General features: G+C 40.6%; 1 protein-coding gene and 1 long non-coding RNA gene across 2 annotated transcripts; both read right to left on the bottom strand.

Annotated features, from left to right (window-relative positions):
• Positions 1-6,316: 6,316 nt before the first annotated feature.
• On the bottom strand, positions 6,317-11,551 carry LOC113028444 (heparan sulfate glucosamine 3-O-sulfotransferase 2-like). Its single transcript, XM_026178712.1, has 2 exons — positions 10,779-11,551; positions 6,317-7,648 (listed from the first exon to the last, which is right to left on the bottom strand). The coding sequence occupies exons 1-2, from the start codon at positions 11,273-11,275 to the stop codon at positions 7,030-7,032; spliced, it is 1,116 nt and encodes a 371-aa protein (XP_026034497.1). The 5' UTR covers positions 11,276-11,551; the 3' UTR covers positions 6,317-7,029.
• Positions 11,552-12,676: 1,125 nt separating this feature from the next.
• LOC113028445 (uncharacterized) lies at positions 12,677-15,290 on the bottom strand. Its single transcript, XR_003273235.1, has 3 exons — positions 15,150-15,290; positions 13,821-13,904; positions 12,677-13,048 (listed from the first exon to the last, which is right to left on the bottom strand). It is a non-coding gene; the product is annotated as an uncharacterized LOC113028445 (long non-coding RNA).

The raw sequence follows: 15,290 nt of genomic DNA, 5'->3' as shown, positions 1-15,290 counted from the left end.
TAACTCCTAACTTTTGACCACTTTTTAGCTAAAAGTTGTTTAGGAATCACCTTATTGGTGTAAAAACACTATTTTCCCCTGTCAACCTGTTAAGTTTGGCATTTTGCAAAGATTTACCTAAAGGAATGTGACAGGCTGCTGGTAACAGAGCGCCTAAAGATGCAATTTAAAATGGGTTCTTTGCTAAGTTGTCTGTTATGATTTGACACAACACAGTTTAATGTCCTGGTTTGGTGCCTCTTTTAATGCTTGAATGATTCACAGGTCAGTGTTAAGGGACAAGCAAACAACTGTGCTCTTAAAATCTTGAGGAGTGATTCATCTTTAAAACATTGTATACATGTTATAGTTGTTTGAATGTAATTGTGATGTTAAAAAACATCATATTAATTGTATGATCATGTCAAAATAAACTAGAGCCAATAACTGTAACCAAAACAGACTAGATGGCAGTATTTGTGCTGATCAATAACAAACAACAAAACCAAGACAAGCAGTAAATAACCAGCCAGCCATGAACAAAACATTTGGTTTGACCCCAAATCACTTTGGAGATTCTTGATAAAACCTATATTCATTTTCTATCATCATGTGACTCATGGTATTTTTCTCTGTTACAGACATGTCTTTGCTTTGCTGTCGTGTTCCCTGCATATGTTGTAAGCAGTGTTGGGTAAGTTACTTTAAATTAGTAACTTAGTTACATTATTAGTTACTTCTATCAAAAGTAACTCAGTTACTTCAAGTTACTCGTTACTTTCAGAGTAACTAGTTACTAGGGAAAATAACTTTGGTTTTACTCAGAATTCTCTTGTTAATGTGTTGCTTCCGTAACTGGATACCCAGCCAGACTGCCAGTCTTCTAACTTGCTTACTTGCCACAAGTGCACTGTGCCACCTACCAATAGAAAGGAAAAAACATAATGTGCATATTTCCACGAGAGAAATCCCACGCCTGGACCGTCGTTGACCGCCGCATGATTCTAGCCTGCTTTTTACATCCAACACAAAAAATGCAGTCGTGGTGCTTTCGATTGTACTCAGAACTCAGAAATTCTGCCTTCTGAATAGGAAGATGTAGGCAACACCAGACTGCAGATGAGCTGCATACAGGGCTGGACTGGGACAAAAAAAATCATCTCGAGGAATTTGACTAGAGACCGGCCTGCCATTATGGGAAAAATCATAAAGCCTTTGAATGAAAACAAACGCTGTTGTGACAGTGATGTACACTGTTCTGATGGTATATATGCATCAATCTATCAATTGTTTGTTGTAAGACTCAGATAATTATTTTTTTAAAAGCTAGACATTTTAAATGAAAATAAGAAAGAAAAGTATTTCCCCTCTCCCTGTTAATGCCCTACATGGCCCTCCTGGCAACACTTTGCTAGACCCGCCCCTGCACAGTTACCAGCTGTCAGCTAAGTAAAAAAAAGAATCCTGGTGTTATTTGTCTCTCAGAAACAGTTCATAACTTCCCTTCAACTCATTCATGTCACCTAAAAGGTAAACCTGTTTCTCCATCACCTGCTCAGCTCTGATGATCCAGTAAGGACATCTCCTGGTTTCATCTTCATGTTTCCCTCTCACCACATATCCAAACCGACATCCTGACCAGCAGCTTTACAGCTGTGGCTCCAGTAAACATCAGCTGATACTAGAAAGTAATAAATAAATTCTAACAACAGCTGATCAAGCTTAAACGTGCTGCTGTTGTTTAGCGCGACATCCGCTGGTTTCCTCTTTCTGGCGCAAAGTGGGCGATAAATAAACAAAAGAGAAAAGCCAATCAGCTGATCATTGATCAGTTTCATGATTGAAGTAGAAACAGGAGAGTGAGGGGGGAGAGAATGAGAGAAGAAGAGGCAGCTGTGCAGCATAAACACAGAATAACTCCAGCTTTGTGTCTTTTTCATTGTAGCTGAAGTCCGGGACAAAATGTTCCTTTTCACCTCAATACAAAACCCGTAATATTTTCTCTGAATACGAGACGATTCTGTTTTTTAGGGAACGGTTGGCAACTCTAATAATTAACCGTATGAACAAAATAAAGTTCAACATCAGTAACATAGCACCCACCCAGCTGTATAGAAACCCCGTCATGCTAGCTAGTACGCAGTACGAAAAAGTCAGCATAACGAAAATAAACTCCACCTAAACTTGGTTTATATGTGACTCAGATACACTGCAGGTCATAACTTCTTACCTGAAGTTCAGTTCACCTGATACTCAGATCGGTGGCTGCTTCGGGTCTCTCCTCTTGCCTCCCTTTTCCTTCATCCACCTGCTGGCTTCCACCACTTGCTAATGTTATTGAATCTGTGGAAGCTCCACGATAGCCACCACACGAAGTAACGAATAATGAGCCTATTTAAATCCCAGTAATGACTAACGCGTTCCCGTTTTTGGCATAATAACTAGTTACCGTGCTCGTTACCACAATAATAACGTAGTTACTGTAACGCGTTACTTAATAACGCGTTAGTCCCAAAACTGGTTGTAAGTCTCTTTAAGGACCGATGATGGATACACCAGTAAGATTGGGTAACTGTTTCCTCCATTTAGGTTCAAAACAGTTTGATGTGAGGAAGGCACCCAGCGATACAAAACGATCAACAAGGCCCCTCAAATGCATATAACCTACAGGGTGGGCCATTTATATGGATACACTGTAATAACATGGGAATGGTTGGTGATATTAAAGTCCTGTTTGTGGCACATTAGTATATGTGAGGGGACAAACTCCTCAAGATGGGCGGTGACCATGGTCGCCATTTAGAAGTCGGCCATCTTGGATATAACTTTTGTTTTTCCAATAGGAAGAGGGCCATGTGACACATCAAACGTATTGGTAATGTCACAAGAAAAACAATGGTGTGCTTGATTTCAATGTAACTTTATTCTTTCATGAGTTATTTACAAGTTTCTGACCACTTATAAATGTGTTCAATGTGCTGCCCATTGTGTTGGATTGTCAATGCAACCCTCTTCTCCCACTCTTCACACACTGATAGCAACACCGCAGGAGAAATGCCAGCACAGGCATCCAGTATCCGTAGTTTCAGGTGCTGCACATCTCGTATCTTCACACCATAGACAATTGCCTTCAGATGACCCCAAAGATAAAAGTCTAAGGAGGTCAGATCAGGAGACCTTGGGGGCCATTCAACTGGCCCACGACAACCAATCCACTTTCCAGGAAACTGTTCATCTAGGAATGCTCGGACCTGGCACCCATAATGTGGTGGTGCACCATCTTGCTGGAAAAACTCAGGGAACGTGCCAGCTTCAGTGCATAAAAAGGGAAACACATCATCATGTAGCAATTTCAAATATCCAGTGGCCTTGAGGTTTCCATTGATGAAGAATGGACCCACTATCGTTGTACCCCATATACCACACCAAACCATCACTTTTGTTGTGCCAACAGTCTTGGAGGGATCCATCCAATGTGGGTTAGTGCCAGACCAATAGCGGTGGTTTTGTTTGTTAACTTCACCATTCACATAAAAGTTTGCCTCATCACTGAACAAAATCTTCGGCGTAAACTGAGAGTCCTGTTCCAATTTTTGTTTTGCCCATTCTGCAAATTCTGTGTGCCGATCTGGGTCATCCTCATTGAGATGCTGCAGTAGCTGGAGTTTGTAAGGGTGCCATTTGTGAGCAGCTAATATCCGAAGAAGGGATGTTCGACTAATGCCACTCTCCAGTGACATGCGGCGAGTGCTACGCTGTGGGCTCTTGCTGAATGAAGCTAGGACAGCCACTGATGTTTCTTCATTAGTGACAGTTTTATTGCATCCACATTTTGGCAAATCCAACACTGAACCAGTTTCACGAAACTTAGCAAGCAGTTTGCTAACTGTAGCATGGGAGATGGGTGGTCTCGTAGGGTGTCTTGCATTGAAATCTGCTGCAATGACCCGGTTACTGCGTTCACCAGATATCAACACATTTTCGATCCGCTCCTCACGCGTTAACCTCTTCGACATGTCAATGGCTGTGAACAAAGAGAAACTTGTAAATAACTCATGAAAGAATAAAGTTGCGTTGAAACCAAGCACACCATTGTTTTTCTTGTGACATCAATAAGTTTGATGTGTCACATGGCCCTCTTCCTATTGAAAAAACTAAAGTTGTATCCAAGATGGCCGACTTCTAAATGGCCACCATGGTCACCACCCATCTTGAGGAGTTTGCCCCCTCACATATACTAATGTGCCACAAACAGGACTTTAATATCACCAACTATTCCCATGTTATTACGGTGTATCCATATAAATGGCCCACCCTGTACAGTAACAAGCCTTTTTTGTTAATGTAGAAAGTAGAATTATCTTTTTGTTAAAATGCAGGGAGTAAAAGTAAAAAGCTGACAGACAAATAAATAGTCAAGCAAAGTAAAAATACCTGAAAAGTACAATAAAGCTTTGATTATCCTCTGTTGCAGATGCAGACAGCTGGAGGCCTGAAGACCGGGTAATCATTCCAGATATACTTCTTTGAAGTCTGCCGCCTGAGCGGATGCATGGTTGACGCATTGTAATGTAAATTCTCCACAGGTCACAAAAACAGGCGGGCATGCGGACGTCCGCTCACTGTCTGATGTCAAACTTTACGTCACTCAGACCTGAGTGGGCTCTAGCGAACACACTGACAGCAAAAGTATAATCAAGGCTTAAGAAAGTATTTGTACTTGATTATTTTCCCACCTCTGCATGGTGCGCTACATAGCTCCACTTCATGTCTCAGAACTCTTAAACTATTGAAAACCCATCTTTAATTTGATTATTTAAAAAAAAAAATCTGTGCCCATAAAGAAACACATTTCTGTGATGCACCGTGCAACTGTAGTTTCGAAAGGTGTACTGAAAGTAGTAATAGTTTAAGTTGTTACTACAATTCTGATTTTTCAGTGATTTAAAAATCGGATACTTCGATGTATCTGCTCATATTTTTTCATTGCGACAGAAACAGATGGATTTTCTAACATTTGTTATTTATAGTTATTTATTTACTCATTTACGTTTTGTCTGACTGCGCTTATTGGTGTTTTATTTTGCAGAGTGCCCTCCAGTGGACAAACTGTGCAACATTAACGCTCATAACATGGTTGAAAGGAGTTCCTCTTGTCTCTTCTTTACTTTTAATTTTTATTTATAAACGCAGGCATCTATAGATCAGTAAATATCTGATATCGATCGGTAACATCGGTCCACTGATAAATTGGGCTGTAGTTGTTTGCAGTGTCCAGTTTCCAGTCAGATCCACTCCTCAGGAAGTACAAGTTGAAGTTTCAAAATACGACTTCACTAATCTGGATGATGTCACTATCTTTTGTCCATCTTTTACATACAGCCTATGACTGCACCACCCTTTTTTTTCTGCCTTGTAATCGGTTGATAACATTATTGGGAGATTACTTTTTTCAGCTCCCTTATTCACAACAAATCCCCACAGTTTTACACTGGATGCCCTTCCTCACACAATCCCAAGAAGATCTCTGTCTCCTCCCAAGATTAGACTGGGGATTGTTTGCTTTTTAGGCAAATGTAAACCACCACACTATGTAGCACCTCGTTTGATAACATGAAAAACAAGAAAAGCTAGTTATTGCCATACAGCTAGTCTTCTTCCCTTCCACTAAGATATGGCTAATGGCACAGTTAATGCAACAGTAAGGATAAATTACCACACACAAGACCCACAATATTGTCCTTTGTGATATGGAACCTGAACACCTCATCATACATTACACAGTGCTTCAAATCATACTCACTGTTCATGTATTACAAAGTGTTTTCTTCCTTTATTTTGCAGCAGTGTATCAATCTGGCTCAAGCTCAGACAGTCTGGCGTTAGTATTCATAGCTTGTAGCCAAATCCAAACTTTTCACTGCAATCTTGTGACATGCAGCCCCGGAATCTATTTGATAACCCGCCACGAATAGGTGTTCCCTGCTTTGTCTTTGAAAAGTGATTGAAATTCCTCACACCTACACCCACTCATGCGCCTACCACCACAGAGGCACACAACAAACCTTACAGAATGCAATAAACCTCAAAGGATGGTGGTCTAAAACATAACTGTACAAACTAGATGTGAAAAGGAGGAATGTGGGGGGGCAAGAGCCGTGTGAATTTTCCACGTTTGGTGTGTTGTTTTCGAAACATCGAGCAAAAGCAGAAAATAGGATGTTTTTTTGTTTTTTTACAAAATGCAATTTATCAGTGTACAGCATGTGCTTTAGAAGCAACAGAATTAATAATCTCATAAATTGTGCTTCCGTTTCATTTAATGAAGTTTATGAACAAGCATTGTGATTAACGCAGTGATTAAATACTTCTGCAACAAAAACATAAACCAGGATTTGGAAACAAAGCACGGAGTACAGAGTGAAATGCTCGTTACAGCACATGTCTGCTTCATGTCGGAAAGAACGGAAGAAAATATCTTTCACCTTTTGAAAAAAAAAAAAAAAAAGAAGAGTAAGTAATATCAGGTGGTTCATACTTGCCTTATGGCTTTACATTTTAGATTTACCGCCACAGTGGTGCAGCTTAATTCTCTTCTCCCTGAAGACTTCACTGACATTTTCCAAGGGCTTGCTTTCAAACTCTACTTTGATTAGTCAAGCAGATTTTAAAAGGAACTAATCCCCTTCCCTTCGAATTTTCTCTCTTTTTTTTTATGAAGCAGTCAGCAATAAAGTCAGCAATAATACAGAGTAACACAAACGGAAATCTGAAAATGATGCCTATATCTGGCAACAAACAGGGTGCTGATGCTGGTAACTGATCATTACAAGTGCAAAAGCAATGTCGTCTTAGATTTTACTCTGTTCATTAGAGTCACTTCAAAGGAAAGTACTGCCTCGGCTGCTTCGCTCGGAAATTGTCTAGAGACTGCTGATAGTTAGCTATTCACTTTAGCCTTGACACATTACTGAAGGCAAACCACTTTAAAAGAACATTTTTGGAATAGCTAAGTTTTTCCAGCACCACGTAAACATACATCTCGAACCTCTACTCCCACTTAAAGTCGTGCCCCACCATTTCATAGAACTTGACATTATAAGGTCGATAGAAGTCTCGCAGTTGCTCAATAGCGTCTCGGTCTATCTGCACATGAGTCCTCCCCTTTGACTTGCCAAGGCAGCGGGGCGAGCCGCTGCTCTCCGGCTTTTTAAGGCAGGGAAAACCCTTGGTGCGGTTGAAATAGAAGTGTTTGTCGGTGACGATGCGTTTCAGCCCAAGAAAGTCCTGCACCCGAGCCATCTCCCCTGCTGGGTCTGTGATGAGACGCTCTCCGCTCACAAAATGGATCTGAGCCAGAGGGAAGTAGTGGAGCCAGTTTTCAAGGTGCAAAGCATACAAGCCGATCCGAATGGCGTTCCAGGACATGTCAACGATTCCCAGGCTCTGATTCCTGAAGGCCAGGTCCTGGAAGCTCGGCAGGTCCGGCGTTTTGGATAACGTCTGAGTGTAGTCCGATATTGCTCGAGTGACGGGGTCTCGCACCACCACTATGAGCTTGGTGTCTTGGGACATGGTAGAAATCCGGTGTGGTGTCTCTTTTGTCACAAAGTAGCTCGGTGTCTTCTCCATTGTGATTTGGCTTTCAAGAGTTCTTGGCATTAAACCTCTGAATGAAAGATGAAAACACAGAATAGACATTTCTCATTTACATTCATTTAATTTAGGATTTCTTTTAAAAAATACTAAACATTTGAGCGCTTAAGCAACCTTAAAAGCTAACAGGTTCAAAGGAAAGGTCACAATGCCCTTCCATTTCCTTTGTCAAAGTAAAGAAAAAAATCTATGTAACATATCTATTTAGGGCAGGATTACACAAGTGAGTTGTAAAGGCATAAAGCTACCCTAAGTGAGCTTCGGTTTGGCCGTGAACTCAATTTCTTGATGAAAATCATAATAGGAGCACTGAAGCAAAGTTGTAGTAGTCTGTTGTCACTGGAGACTTGTCTCACAGACAGCTCTCCTGTGCATCAGGCCTGAATGTTTCAGGAGTAATAAATCACCACGAATGCAAACAGAACACGTGTAGCAGCGACTCTGTTCGGTGACTTCTTCAAACTAGGCCATTCTTTACAGAGGTGATATGAACAAGCAGGGCTTCGCTGAGAAAAACTTGAAGATTGATTGGAAGTTCTAGAGGAGAGAGCAGTTAATGATTATTTTCATTGTCAATTAATTTGCTAATCTTTATTTCACTTCTGTTGTTTCCCCAACTAATCCATTTCAAAACCTGTATTTTTTCCAGTGGTCACGAGGGTGACTTCTCTCTTTTTATTATTAACAGTCTATAAGACTCAAATTTGATTCAAAACCTTAGGAAATATTTTCTGATCAGTTATATGACTAGTTTTCACTCTTTATTGCTGTGGCGCATTTACATTAAACAAAAATCTGACAAAGGATCTTTTTGGTGTGGATTTGGGGCAATTTCCTCAATTTTTCAGTGAGAGCAACTCCTTGCTTGTCAAGATGGCATCAAAAAGCCAGTGGGTGATATCATGTTGTCTACATCCATCTTTTATATACAGTCTATGTTTCTGTTAAGGCTCTTCTTTCAAACCATCCATTTAAGTGATCTGAGGTTGTATTTATTCTATCATTAGCTGCAATTTTTCAAAGAATGTTAAAATCTAAAAAATAAATAAATAAATAAATAAACGGCAATAATACTAACAAGCTCGTGGGACATATGACAACATCAAAATTGACAGCAAATTTGTCTCAGCTGTAGAGACATGGCCAACCAAGCCACCATCTGATGCTTAGTAAGATCACTTCAGACATCTTTAGTCCTTCTTCTTGTTATTTTTGCCTTTGCATAGACATTGAAAAAAAAAAAACATGTTTGTGGCACAATCAATTAGCAAATTCAAGGTGACAGTCCACACCGTTCATTTTGATTTATGAACGAATGTTTACAAGGAAGCTTCCGGGAAGCAGCTGTTTTATTTTGAAAGCAATCGGCGTCTGACCTTTTCTCAACAGCTTTGACAGCTGACAATCAACCTGCAGTAATGGGCGAGGGTTCACATCTGGAAGACACATCTCTGAGATAAAAGGGCTTCAACTGCCAACCATTGTGAAGAGTGCCAATTAGTGGAGATACTTTGAGTCTGTAATTATTATATAATACTACTGATACACATCCCTCCTGCAGCTTACATGACAGTCTATCATTAACATGAAATGCTCTTGAAAGAACCGGGGGATAAATACGAGAGCGCATCTCTGCGTAATTGCTCGTCTGTTACTGTATGCATGAGCGTTACTGTATGCATGTTTTTTCATTTTATCATCAGATAAACTTGTGTTTGCATACATATGCTTCCTCTAAATCTGTGCAATTATGTGCATGTTTAATTTATGGCTATTCGGTTTGATCATCAGTCAATCGAAGCAGTTTGTTAGGGATGCACTTTGTCCCTCCACCAGGGTGAGAGCTGAGGATGTAGGTGATCAGTACAGTTTGATCACCAGTCAGAAAGATTACCCCCACCCCAATAAACTACCAAGGTGAAAATCATGAAACTCGGAGAATTGGTGGGGCACGGGCAAAGGAAGAACCCATTAAATTTTGGAGCAGATTTGAATCGCTTCCTTTTAACTTGTGAAATGGAGCACTGACCTTGGCTGAGGATGCGCTGTCTGAGTGCCCCTTGTAGTTTAAGGTGCCTTGGGTAGCATTTGAAAAATCAATAAATAATTCCCTTTCATGGCTGTCATGTTTAAATATTATAATAAACAAACACGACTACAGCTGAGATGTCTAGGAGTTACAGCGGGCATGCAGGACGCTGTTTGCACTGTTCGCCTCCAGAGGTTGGATTTTATGAGAAATTTGATGAACTGCTCTACAGTATGTCAAAAGAAGAATAAAAAGGGAGAGAGAGAGCGCGCCACTCTCCTGCCAGTATAAACACAGCACATTCCTCAGAACTTCCCTGCAATAAAGCTTGAAGTGAGTCAATAAACTGCAGAAAACACATCCAGCATGTTTACCCAGCTCCAAGTCTGATATACACAAAGAAGCACCAAAACAGAGGGTTCATATTCATCACTGATTTTTTTAGGGAAATCAGATGATTTTACATTCTGTTATTATATTATATTGTCTCTTTCCCCCCATGATTCCTTACCTTTTCAATTTTTTTTCTCTGTAGGAAATGTAAGTAAATTTAACCACTGCAGAATTTAGACCAGGACGGAGGGGAGAAAACAGATTCAGGCATAAAACAGAAGAAAATGAGGCGCTACACCGCTTACCTGAATTCCACTGTAATTCCCTATGTACCATGTGAAGGCACACGGTTATATTGGCCTGCAATCGTTATGACCTTTTAGAAAACGAAGCTGGAAATATAGTGTATCATTCTCCATAATTTACTATCATTAACATTTAGTTTGGTGGGAGAGAAACGGCCTAATCAGATATGCAGAATTATGCAAGCACAGCTGACTAGAAGCCACAAATTTCCAGACACACTCGTGGGTCTCTGCGGGAGCAGCAGCCACGAGAAAAGGCTGCTCTTTGACCAGTTTCTAGATTACATAAACTAGTTAAATTAGTTAAGCTAAAACCACTTTAACCAAGAATCTTAAAGTCAGATGTTGTGCAATAAAAGCTGACTGAAGTCCAATCTGGTGTAATTTCCTACTTATTACTATGATTTCTGATAAATTGCGGGATTTGTGGAGCAGATGGACACGCACCTGCACAGGTGAGACACACGTTGTCTTACCTGTACCACTCCAGGCCTCTGTCATAGTTCCTGTCGAAGAAGTGTGTTTCGGTTCCCGCCGCGCGCACATCCGGATGTATTCTTATGAACTCGAGGACGGCTCTCGTGCCTCCCTTTTTCACACCGACTATGATGGCATTTGGTAACTTTTTATTGCCGAACTTTAAATTGCTCATAGGCGGGCTGGGCGTGCCGTTCCCGGCGGTGTGATGAGCGAAATGGGGTCTTTGGTCGGCTTTCAACCGAGACGCCTCAACAGCGCTCAACCTCGCGTCCGACGGTAAAAGGCAGGAGAGGGATTTCTGAAGGCGCCTTTTGGCTCCATCTGCTCGCTGACAGCTGGGCGTCGGATCACCTGACGTTTGCATGATGGCACCGTCAGGGAATAGAGCGCAGTAGAATAAATATGAAAGGAAAAGGGATAACAAGCAGATGGACGTTCCTCTGAGCCGGTGTGAGAAGGGGAGAAGTCGACCGAAGAGGAGCACGCATGCCATCTCTCCATGAGTATGAACAGTGCATGATTTTTTTAATTGATTTTTGCGTTCCGCCCTTTTATGATTGTCTTAGCGGCTCCACGGGCTTTAAAGAAGAAAAACAGCAGACTTCAAGTCTGTTACCACAGTCCATCTGAGTCCCATCGCTTCAGCTCCTTACCTGAAAAGGTATCTTCCCCTGCGCACCGAGTTGCGAAGCCATCCTATTTTAAAACTCCTGGACGCGTCCGTGGCCATCACGCAAGGATGCAAAAGCTGTGCGCGCTCTCTGGCAACTTGAGCGGACTGTCAGCTCCAAACCGGCTGAGCGACAGAAAAATATTTCCACACAGTGACGTCACGGTGTCTTTGCATTAAAAATGGTAAAAAAAAAAAAAAAAAGAAAAGATAAAAAGTATTCATCTGTCTCCACTTGCTCATCTCACTTTACCTTTTATCACGTTTCATACTAACATCTAAGCACCTAGTCGACTCTTTGTTCATTTAAAGGTAAACATACAGAATGTTTGTAAGTATTAATATTTGAAGCACTTTATTAACGTAAAGTGAAACATTTTTGTTAATAAAATCAATAGTATTAGAGCTGATTTACACCAACACACCGGAAAACACGAGAGTAAAAATATCTTTAAATATCTATAATTTAACACTTTAAGATCCAGCAAGCTTTGCTCTTCCTGTTGGACCAATCACAGCACTGGTTCAATCTCTTCTGATGCGGTTAAATTTAAACACACTGAACACAGTTGGGTTTTCCCCCCCCATTTTTTTATGGTTCATGACCTTAAAACTGTATCCAGTCAGCAGAGAGTCATTCGAGTGTTCAGAAGGTTGGATAAAATCAACTCTCTAAAGCCCCAATGTGAGAATTTACCTCACACTCCATTACTGGGAAAATTAATCACCACCTACTAATAATCAGTTTCACTTTTAAGTTAAAAAAGGACTATGTGAGACTGATGTCTTATAACTATTCTGGTCTTTGTTCATTTGATAAAGCATGATCCAACTTGTCATGCCATCTGAACTTTCGTGTTGTGTCCTGAATTCCCAATTAAAAGTTTCCTTACATTAGCACAATCTGGCTGTAGGGGTGGGCAGATTGATCCAAATATTGATACTATTGATACCAACGCTGATATTTGCATCAGCTCGATACTAGCACGAGTGGATCGATACTTTGTATCCATCCTCTAAGTTAAGTATGTAGCCTTTTTGTGTTGACTGCCAGGCCTATTTTATTTATAGCCTATAGCACACTGTAAAAACAGAAGTTGACCCACACACATTTACATTTCAGGTCTCAACAAACAAATAAACCCTACTTTCAAAATACATGAAAAGCTGAAAAGGTGTTTTTTAATGTGTTAACTAATTATTGTGAAAAGCCAAACTCACAGTGATTTAGTGATCATTAACATGTGTTCAGAATTTGCAAATTCATGATGATTTATGTCATAAATCATAACAACTGCTCTCTCATACATAAGCTGCCTTCATAGGTTAAAAGTATCGGTATCGATATTGGTATCAACAATACTGTCCCTGTATTTACTTGGTATGGGATCGATACCAATATTTGCAATATGACACATGTTGTAAGACTGGACTTTCTGTGGTCTCAGGGCCTCTTTGGACTGGTTTAGTTGTCCACTTTGCTCCTTGTATTGTTTCCCAGCTTCTATATCAGTAGTCTTGTTCCTGATCTTGTTAGACCTCCCCTCTCCTTGTAGCAAGTAGGCATTAAAGCATCGTTGTGTGGTCATACACTTCCTGATGACAAAAACAAATGCAGACAAGCTCACAGTGGAAAAAGAAGAGGATGAAAGCTCCCCGGACTGCAGAGACGCATGGGGAGGAGTTGAGGTGTCACAGTGGTGCTCCTGCGGGTGTCTGCGCCCAATCTGAGAAGCCTCTGATTAAAGAATGATTTATAGGGGCTGGTTGGAGAGACCCGCTTAGCAATCCGTCTAGTGAATGAGATTTTTCCTCAGGAAGAGGGCGGGTAAATCAAACCTCGGGGTGAGAAGCCTGCTATGCTCAGCGATGGGGCGCAGTGATTAAACGTTATAATCACCTCTGCCATGTGCACAGCTTGACTTTTCAGTGGAACAATCAAAAATATTGTTGAGGAAAATCAGTTTAACCTCAGTTTCATTTACTGAACATACGGTTTATCTTGTTCTAGCTCATTACAGAGAAGGACAACTTTTTTTTGACTGATATAAACTATGACAGAAGTGCAATGTGGAACAATCTAGTCAGTGCCATTTTTTTAAGGAAAAAAAAGATATGAAAGACCACCCGGGCTTTCCAGGAGAAAATTTAAGAGTGAGACATTCCCCTCCTTAGCCATTCAGTTTAACTAAGACTCATATTTAGATTTGAGATTCCAGAGAGAGCGGTGGGGGTGTCAGGCTTGACAGCATGAGTCATGATCTATGTTTAAGGAATGAATGATGTGTCTGTAAATGCACAACATATTTCTTAAAGTGTTTGATTGTCTTTGGGAGCTCACTGAATACGGGTGCCAATGACCACTCACTCCATCAGAGGCACGGCTCATTTGTCAGAGGCAAGCGAAGCCTGGAGGGAGGGTTCCTCGGCTTGTCCTGACTCCGATCAGACACTGGGGGAAGATACAGATGAGCCAGGCAACTTTATATTACAGATGGGTGAAGAATCACTCCCACAGTTTCCGTTCACACCCTCTTTGGAAAAAAAAGTGCACACACAGAACTGTTTTGTTAAGTGACAAACATGTAGTCACACAGTGTTGCTTGTATATCAGGAGGCCAATTAACAACATTTTTATCTTCTTTTTTAATATACGGCTTGAAAGGAAGAATTTATTCTTGACTTCAGACATGCAAATTGCCATTCTGAACACAGCTGAAGGACTGATTCCAGATTTTTAGCAGGTGGCATCATGCACTGCAACTGGTCTGGTGTATTTTTGTGTCTTCAAATTCCCTTCTTTTTCAACATGCCTTTTTTAGGGGTTAAAAAGGGCATCCAGTTTTCTCCAGCTGTCAAATATATAAGGATCACTGGATAACATTTCTACATGACATCTATTTCCTTTCAGCATGCCCAGCAATGACACAACACTGACATCTGCCGGCCACACTTTGGCATTACAAAGTGCGCCATAACAGATAAGATCGCAAGTGAAAACGAAAGCAAGTCCTCAGCGTCAGGTTCCTGTATCAGAGGCTAGCAGTGAACGGAAGAACAACAACATGAATAAAAGTAAGTTTAACTGCTTATATATATAATTTCTAATCAGAAATAGGTTACTACCACCAAGGAGCTTGAATAAATTGTTTTATAGAATATATGTGTGAAAGTGAAACTACAATACTGTGCAAAAGTCTTGGGCCTCCCCGTTTCTTTAAATTTTGTTCCAAAGAGCTGTGATTTCATGTATTTTCTTTTTTGGTCTTAAGTGGTCTTAAGCCATAACTCTCTTTTGACGGTAGCTGCTTTTCACTCATTTTCAGTCCAGTCTTTGTAGCTGACCATTTGGAAAGCTTTGTTTATGCCACCTAACACCGACCTATTAGCATTAGCAAGCATTAACAAGGCACCTAACTCAAGAGATGTACTGGTGTTATGCCAACACATAAAGAAAGCGAAGCAAATAAAGTCACTGTATCTTGTTAATAGGTGCCTGTTCCAAAACACAGCATTTGTTCCCATTTTGTTAATTTAATCCTTGAAACACGCCAAAGATAACTCATCTTAAACAACATAAAATGGCATTTTTGCACCAACTATGTGACTGCCTAAAAACTTGTTACATGAGTGGAGGACAAAAGAATATGCGGCAAAACCTATATACAACAGGAAGATGAGTATCTGAAAGTCATACCTTTAAAACAGGAAAAAAAATCCAGCCAAGACCTGACACATGACCTGAGAGATCCATCTGGCTCCTCAGTTGTTCCATCTACTCTAAGGCAAATAGAGAAAAAAAGGCTGAGGTATGCTAAATTACTGAAGAACTGGACTG

Source organism: Astatotilapia calliptera, chromosome 8, assembly GCF_900246225.1.
Source record: "Astatotilapia calliptera chromosome 8, fAstCal1.2, whole genome shotgun sequence".
Classification (NCBI taxonomy): Eukaryota; Metazoa; Chordata; class Actinopteri; order Cichliformes; family Cichlidae; genus Astatotilapia; species Astatotilapia calliptera.
Note: the sequence above shows the minus strand (reverse complement) of the source record. Positions and strands in the feature narration are given on the sequence as shown.

What these genes read in the sequence shown, in the direction of transcription:
- LOC113028444 (XM_026178712.1), bottom strand. Translation starts at nt 11,275, where the DNA reads ATGGCATGCGTGCTCCTCTTCGGTCGACTTCTCCCCTTCTCACACCGG. An exon ending in AGAGGCCTGGAGTGGTACAG is followed by an intron (nt 7,649 to 10,778) that starts GTAAGACAACGT and finishes TCTTTCATTCAG; the next exon opens with AGGTTTAATGCCAAGAACTC.